Below are 8,697 nucleotides of genomic sequence, written 5' to 3' on the forward strand. Positions count from 1 at the left end.
ATTTAAAGGTGTCCACAATCTCAATATCTGAGCCCTGAAAGCTCACCGGGGTGAGTGCTGGTGATTTCCGCTGGGGGTCAATCACCATTTCTTTTGTCTTGCTGGTGTTCAGGACCAGGTGATTTTCCTCACACCACTCCACAAAGTCAGTAACAACCCCCCTGTATTCCTCCTCATCCCCCCCAGATGCACATCCAACAATAGCAGTGTCGTCTGAGAACTTTTGTAGATGACACTGTTGGGAGTTGTACTTGAAGTCTGACGTGTAGAGGGTGAACAGAAAGGGGGAAAGCACCGTCCCCTGTGGTGCCCCCATGCTGCAGACTACCACGTCCGACACGCAGTCCCGCAGCCTTACGAACTGGGGTCTGTTTGTGGGGTAGTTAATGATCCACACCCGCCCCCTCCAACTTCCCCCCTCAGCAGTGACGGCTGGATTGTGTTGAAAGCACTGGAGAAGTCAAATAACATGACCCTCACAATACTTCCGGGGGTCTTCAGGTGAGTTAGGGCTCGATGCAGCATGTAGATAATGGTGTCATCAACCCTGATGCCAGGTCGATGCGCAAACTGCAGCGGGTCCAGCGCTGAGCTCACTTGGGCACGGAGGTGGCCGAGGACAATCCTCTCCATGGTCTTCATCAGGTGGGAGGTCAGGGCAACGGGTCTGTAATGGTTTGGCTCCTTGGGATGAGTTATTTTAGGAACTGGGACCACACAGGATGTCTTCCACAGAATCGGAACTCTCTCCAGGCTAAGACTCAGATTAAACATGTACAGGACCACTTCACTGAGCTGGTCTGCACACTCCCTGAGGACCTTGGGGCTGATGTGGTCAGGGCCTGTGGCCTTCCTGGCCTTAATCCTCCTTAACTGTATTGTACTTTTACTTTTAGTACTTTAAGTATGTTCTGATGCTAATACTTTTCTACTTAAGTAACATTTTGAATGCAGGACTTTTAGTAGTATTTCTACACTGTTGTATTGCTACTTTTACTTAAGTAAAGGATCTGACTAATTCTTCCACCACTGGTTCTAAATGTACCTCATAGGGACCCTGAGGTAGCTATGATTACTGAGAGATATCCAGTAGTCTCTGGTGAGGGCAACCGTGTTTCTTTCCCAACGCCTCCTCCACTTTAGCTTTCTGGTTTTCATACAAGTTGTGTATCTTGGTTACAGCGATGTAACTGGCAGGCCAATGGGAATGTTCATTTAACAACATAAAATCAGACAACATTTAATCCACCAGGTGGTCTAATGTTGTGGTGGACAGGTGCAACATGGGAAAATTTTCATGGTGGCCATGATCAGCACAAACAATAGTCACATGTTGCTGCATAGCTGTGGATGGTTCAGAGTGTTTCTGCTGACCCCTGTCCACCACAACAATAAAATCGCATGGTTTTCTGGCTCTGATTGGTGTAATGCTTGGGTGTTTACATGTTTCATGTTTACATGAATGCATTTATCATGGGTTAGTAGCCTACACAACCCACCGTTATGTTCCTAAATATATAATTAGCATCATAATATACATAACAATGTAACCCCATTTCTTAAAACCGGTTACATCATCATTGTCGTTTCATAATTTCTTACATTAACTAAAATTAACGACTTACTTAGCTCCAGACCCCCCTTCTTCTGTATGTCCAATGTGTCTTTTCTTTAGGTGCTAATGCATTAGCATCATGCTCCCCTGCCACAACAGATACATTTTTCTTTGCACTGGAAAGTCTTCTTTCTGGTTGTAAAATCAAGTGCTCCCAAACTTTAGATGATTTGTCGTCCATTTTTCTCTACTGTAGCTATACTTACTACTGTCCACCACTTCCGCTGTTTCTCAGACATTTTGCTACATCTCACTGACGTAGTCATCCAGTCTCTTACCCAGTCATCTGTACGTTACTAGTCCTAACTAATCAATAATTAAATTTGTTGCCAACTATTTTTGTTATTGATTTTTATCAATTTGATTGATGAGTTATTGCAGCCCCAGTTATAATACCTTTGGAAAATACTACCCCTCAGAGAGACTACATTTCATCCCTGGTTGCTGTGGTTCAAATTTAGGCGTAGTTCCACAAGCTGTTGTTGGCCCTCTGGGAAAGTATGTGAAGGAAATGCACAAGTAGTATAGTGCAGAGAATATATCCTTGTGTGAGTCATTTGTCATGTGTCGCTGCACCAGTGACAGGCGTGACCGAAGGTGTTATGTTTTTGGGTTGTTTGTCGCATTCTCGTAAAGGTGATATCTCAGGAATGCATCAAAGGGAGGTCTTCAAATTTGGCACAAATGATTAGATTTTGGTGATAAAAGGTCAAAGGTATCCTCACATCTGTCCTATTCTCAGAAACACCTTGAGGGGATTTCTTGAAATTAAATACTCAATATCTTTTATTAAATGCCTTCAAAGTCTTTACCACATATATTATGAGTCTGGACAGACTGGGAGGTAAACTTCAACTTGACCAGTTGGCGGAGGCTTATAGCCACAAGGTGTGAATCCTAGATTCTCATGTTTTAATATAAACTGAAATAGTTTTCTGAGGTGCTACCAAACCTCTGATTTCATGTGGCTAAATGTTCCATTGACCTGCCAGTGTCCCACTGTCCCTTTCATTAGGTACAATGGTCTCCTCACAATGAGACCATCCTGGCTTCCAGCGGCACTGACCGGCGTCTTAATGTCTGGGACCTCAGGTAAAAACTGTCCACAATACATCATAATCTATACCATAACATGAAAGGGTGATGGCTATTGTTTGTTCAGGAGATTTTAGCAAAATATGTTCATGTGAGAATTATATAGCAAACACAGTCTGCATAAAACATGATAAAAACATAAGTAACAAAAAAGAAAAGGAACTGTGTGAAACAAGGAAAGTTCATGGCTGCCATGTCTAATACAAACTCGTTCAGCAGTCCGACTTGTTGAGTAGTTAAGAATACCAAACATGCCTAAGTGTGATATGAGGAAGATTCATCTAGGAGCAAACTGGGCATTTCTTATTAATGTTTTTTTCTTATTTATTTTAGTCTATATGGTGTGAATATTGTATTGAGGCCCTTTGCTGTGGCACTGTAGTCAGATGCATCCTGGTTGCTTCTGTTATCCTTGAGATGTGTCTGGAACCTGCCTGGAGATCACCTGTGGCAAAATGAATTGTTAAGGTCTCACAATTCACACTGCATGTCAGGATAAAAACCCAGCCATGCAGCAAGGACAGAACTGAGGGAAGGGTGAATGCAGTCAAATACAGGAGCATCTTTGAAGAAAAACTTCCTCCAGAATGCATGCAAATTTGGACTGAGGTGACAGTCCCCCTTTCACCAGAACGGAGATACATACAACCAAGGCAACAACAGTGGAGTGGCTTCAGGACAAGTGTCTGACTGTCCCTGAGTGGCCGAGTCACAGTCCAGACTTAAACCCTACTGAACATCTGTGGTGAGACATGAAGATGGCAGTTCAGACACCTCCCATCCGGTCTGACAGAGCTTCAGATGATCTGACAGGAAGACTGAGAAAAACTGCCCAAATCCAGGTGTGCAAAGTTGGTGGAGCTGTATCGAAGAAGACTGGAAGCTATAACTGCTGTCGAAGGGGCTGCTACCAAGAACCGAATTAATAGTGTGAATATTTTGGTAAATGAGAGATTTCAGGCATTTGGTTTTTAATAGACACTTCTACAAACATTTCCACTGTTATTATGAGTTTTTGAGTGTAGATAGGTGTGCATCTTATTCAGTTCAATTTCAGTTATTTGGCAAAAAGTGAAGGGATCTGAATACTTTCTGAAGCCACTGTTAAATGACATTGATTAAAATGAAACAACTTTAAGAATGGTTGGCCACTACCCACACAGTGTGCTACATCATGTTTTTAAAGTAGAAACATTACACTTGACATTTGGTAACCTGAAGAGCAACTGTGTTAATGGATTTTTGTGGGATTTTCTCATTCCAGTAAAATTGGAGAGGAGCAATCTGCAGAAGATGCAGAGGACGGCCCACCAGAGCTGCTCGTATGTAAAGTCCTCAAATTAAGATTACTGAGTGATTTTATTCAAATTCCCCTTTAGATCTTTTAGTCACCATGTAGTTCTTATGTCAACAGCCATAAAATCATTCTACACTAACACACAAAGCAACACATGTAGGATGAATGAAGTGTTGATCAGGTTTGTCTGGCTGCATGTGTCCATTTGACAAATATATCACATTAACTGGTTGGTCAAATAGCTTATGCTACTTTGTAGGGTATGAACTAAGGGTGGAACAGTTCATAAAAGTTATGGGTATTTTGGTTTGCTTCGATGCGTTTTAGGTAAAGCAGGGGGGAGGGCACTGCCAAAATTGACATGCTCTTTATTTGGCAAAAAAAAGTTATAATGTGTTTGCCTAAAAATTCTGGAACATAAACACGTCTTCACTGTCAGCATAAAATGCAGCAAACCAAACACACAGTTTTCATGTTCCTCTGCAAGAAGCTGGGTTTGTTCACATTCTCAAGCACAAGACAAGCATCTCAATACCACTCCTAGGAAGCATGCTGAAACCTCAGGACTAAAGAAAGTCCTACTTCAGAGGAGAACTTAAAAATGATTTATGAAGCATCCTACTCTCACTTCTCAGCAAAGAGAAATCCTACTCCTAAAACTTGATTTACGGTTATGCATTGAATCTACACAAAGCCTACACCAGGGAACTGAGGGAACTGGTGAAAAGGGAAATCCTAGTGTCATGGGTTAATCCTAAGTCTGCGTTCATGACGACGGTGAGTGAACGACCCGTTAGTGGTCGTAAATTAGTCTATCGTTATGTAAATTTGTGCGTGGACATTTACGACGAAAGATGTATTTATATGTTTAAGTTTCATATAATTGTTACGTTAGCACACGTTAGTTGGAGGCTAGCTAGGCTAAGCTAGTGCACCATTGTGTTTATCCCGTATGTTCCTTGTTCACAGAAAACCAGACCAAAGGAAAAAATAAATAAAGGTGTCCTTGCTCTTTGACTGGAGTGGTTATATGGATGGGATATCCCAGTGGAAATCGAAGTCATACAGTCCAGCATCATCAATAGTTAACACTTTCGGTTAGGAGACGACCTGCTCAACTTCCTGAGCCCCAGCTGCCCCCACACAGTGGACAGCACAGGGTTCAGTGAATAAGTTAGAATAATATAATAAGTTGTTGGCTAACCAAAACACAATGGAAACTCATGGCCTGGAAATGTGAATGCAGCCACTCATGTCCACTCATCACAACATGGCCGTATCGTACATGACAACAAGATATCCCCCAGACCAACATAAGATAGGAATATTGATAAATTACTCTTACATCCACACCTAAACGTAGGACTGAAAATGCAATATTCTGAGATTTTTGGCCAGTTGGGAGTAATTTCCTACTCTGAGATGCTTGGTAAATACAGGCCAAGATCTATGAATCTACAGCAATCCAAACCAAACACACACTGCGCTGCTGCAGAGAAAACTGTTTCATTCCCTATAGATTTACCCAGGACAGCAAGGTAAAATGATTTTATCCATGATTATAGACACGTTTTTATGCACGCTATGCATCATAATTCCATTCTATTAAATGTGTCCATTGACAAAGCCGCGTGTTTTTTTTTTAAGTTCCCCCCCCCCCCCTTCTGGTGCGTTTAGTGTTTCTCTAGAGACACCTCTTTACATCAAATTCCTAGTCATTTTGTTTTACAAACTTTTTACTGGTATCTGTTAAGACTGTGTAAGCATTTTTAGATGCAAAATATCACCTTGTTTACAGTATCACGGTATATTGAATCGCAGCCCCTGTATTGTGATTCATGCCAATGCAGCCCTAAAATACAGACATTCTCCGAACCACGTCTAGTGAACCCAATGCCTCGGAATTTTTACTTGACCTGTTCCACTCCTGGTATGACATATCTGATTACAAATCCATCTTGCCTGTTTATCACTGGATGTTATTCAGTCGCCTGTCTGTCATTTCCCTCAGTTCATCCATGGTGGCCATACAGCCAAGATCTCCGACTTCTCCTGGAACCCCAATGAACCCTGGATCATCTGCTCAGTGTCAGAGGACAACATCATGCAAGTCTGGCAGATGGTGAATACAGCTTCTGTCCATCACCCACACATTGTTTTGTTTGGTTTTTTTTGCCAGGATTGTCTGAGTATGATGGCTCCAGTCCCTCCTCGTGCAGTTTGCATTTTTTCCTACCATCAAACCTGGTAGAACATCGGACCTTCGACAGGGTTAACCTTGTGAGTCTCCATTCTTTGATGAGGGATGGTCCACTTGACTTGCTAGTCATGCACTAGACTTACTGGCATCACCAAATGGTCGGTTTCTTGTGATATGCTTTTCCAGGCTTTTACTGAGAAGTATGCTCGTTTTGTTGGAAAAAAGCAAGGTGATAAAATTTTAAACAAAAGACAGAGTGAATTCCATTATTTTGAAGGTACTGAGACATTTTTAGAAAATTCAATTTAAGACTGAATTATCAGTTTAAGGCAAGTATTGAAATAATGTCTGCATGAATAAAGCCTGGTTTAAAAACAAACACTGATGGGCTACATGACATGTAGCCAACAACAACTCGCATGGTAAAGTCAGCCTAAGTATTTCCACAGTCATGTTCCGATCCAGTCTGCATCTCCGACCTCTCCTTTCTTTAACCGAAATGTTTCCATGCTCTTATTAATTGGTCCTTACTCCCAGTTGATGTTACTATCAACAAGACAATTTTTACATTAAATGCCTATTTACAGAAGGAAGGCTACAAGGCCTTCAGTGTGAAGTTGTGGAGGAAGTGGTGAGTATTGACACACATTAGCTTTTTCAAGGAAAATAAAGTGGAACATCGGAGTGAGTCCTGCTGGACTGCTGAATGAGTGCCGTGTTAAGATAGCAGGAAAACATGGAGAAAGGCTTGGTTTGTATTACCTGAGGAACGGGGGAAGTTCAAAATAAGTCCCAGGCTTCTCTGCTGCAGAGGTAGCTGAGAATTTGCAGAATTTTGTACAACATTAATATTTTCACAGTACTGTTACGATTCTTGTCAGGCCAGTTCCTAACACAGAGTTAATTAACTGTCTGAATGCTGTCTGCAAGTCGGTGTTGTTACAGAACTGTCTGCTGCCTTTCTTGCTCTTTTCCCACTACTTAAAGAAGTGATTCTCAAACATTTTTTGTCATTCCCCACTTAAGAGGGTGGGTGAATTTTCAAGCCCCACTTGTCATAAAAAAAAAAAAAAATGAAATCGGCCAATTTTTAAATTTCAGATGTATTGAAATATCAAATAACACCAAGTTCAAAACATAAAATATAAATGCAACTGTATCGTTTGACAGAGGGATAGTTTTCAATTTTGCAGCACTCGTCTCATCCGGCATAATCGACACCATGTCTACAGCAGCAGGGAGAATGATCTGCTCAGCAATTGTGTGGGATTTTTTGCACTGTGCAATTCTGTATGCAACTTTGAAGGAACCCATTTGTGCTTTGCTATTCACTGATGCAGATTTTACCATGCGAGTTCCCTGCTGACATTATTCTGCCAGCTTTCTTTTAAAGAAGTTGAGTGGCTTATTAACACACCGGGGTGTGCTGTCTCTAAATGTCTTAATTTGTTGGGTCTCATGCTGTCTGCTGCCAGCGGTTTAATACACAAGACACACATGGGTCTGTCCTCTGCCCCCACGATTCCCACCATGAATCCAAGCGCAAGATAGGCGTCATCATATTTTCTTTTCAGCTGGCGTTTTGGTTGATAAGACTTACTGCCTGTTGTTTCTTTGTCTGCTTGTGCTGAATTGCCTACTTTCTTTGTGGTCCATGTAACAAATTTATCCATTTACGTTATTGTGCCTACTACGTACGTATTGGCCCTCTGTGTGAACATTTCCTTATATTGTTGCGCGGCAGTTAACATGCCGACATTAAACCATTATTGTTGCACTATGGTTCCACTTTTTTCTCCCGGGCCCCAAACTGATGTTATTTTAATTTACTTGTATTAATGACCCATTTCTAATTTTTTCAGTTCATTGCACCCCACCTGTCATGTCTTTATTCCCCACTAGTGGGGCACGCCCCACACTTTGAGGTCCACTGACTTAAAGGAATAGTAGCTCAACAACACCCAACAAGGTGCTGTCCAGGGACATTTGTTTTAAATAGAGACTGACTCGAATTAGCTTAGTGGGACAGCTGGAGCTGCATTTGAGCCTCAGACGAACTGTGGAGTGAGTTTCTGCATAGAATAAAACTTGTGTAGTTTGCCCTTAATTTTTTGCAGTGTAGTTGTGTTCCAGGTAAAAACATTCAGGGTCAGAGTGGAGAGTAGGAGAAGTGACAATGACTGAGACCTATTCTCACACATATTAGTACTGTTTTAACACCAACTTGATAAATCCCCAACTATTCTGTTAAAAGTTTGAGACAGTTTTGGCTGGCAAAGAACTGAGCATGTACATTAGTATCACCAATTCTCCTGTTTGTTCTTCTAGGCAGAGAACATCTACAACGATGAGGAGCCAGACAGCACCCCGGCATCAGAGCTGGAGGCTCAGGGATCATAATCCAGCTCTGCATGAGTCTTTCTCTCCAGGCACAAACCCTCCTCCTTTCCCAGCCTGGCCTGTCATTTCTTCTAGCTAATCTCAAGGGCA

The 8,697-nt window shown here is 41.8% G+C and overlaps 1 protein-coding gene across 1 annotated transcript in view; it reads left to right on the forward strand.

Annotated features, from left to right (window-relative positions):
- Positions 1 to 8,697, forward strand: part of LOC109974549 (histone-binding protein RBBP7) — a 22,105-nt gene extending 13,408 nt beyond the window's left edge. Inside the window, exons 9-12 of the mRNA XM_020624776.1 lie at positions 2,631 to 2,707; positions 3,975 to 4,032; positions 6,019 to 6,129; positions 8,536 to 8,697. Of these exons, the coding sequence (XP_020480432.1) occupies positions 2,631 to 2,707; positions 3,975 to 4,032; positions 6,019 to 6,129; positions 8,536 to 8,607 (318 nt within the window). The 3' untranslated portion in view covers positions 8,608 to 8,697. The remainder of the gene's footprint in view (positions 1 to 2,630; positions 2,708 to 3,974; positions 4,033 to 6,018; positions 6,130 to 8,535) is intronic.

This window comes from Monopterus albus, unplaced genomic scaffold (assembly GCF_001952655.1).
Source record: "Monopterus albus unplaced genomic scaffold, M_albus_1.0 scaffold338.1, whole genome shotgun sequence".
NCBI lineage: Eukaryota > Metazoa > Chordata > Actinopteri > Synbranchiformes > Synbranchidae > Monopterus > Monopterus albus.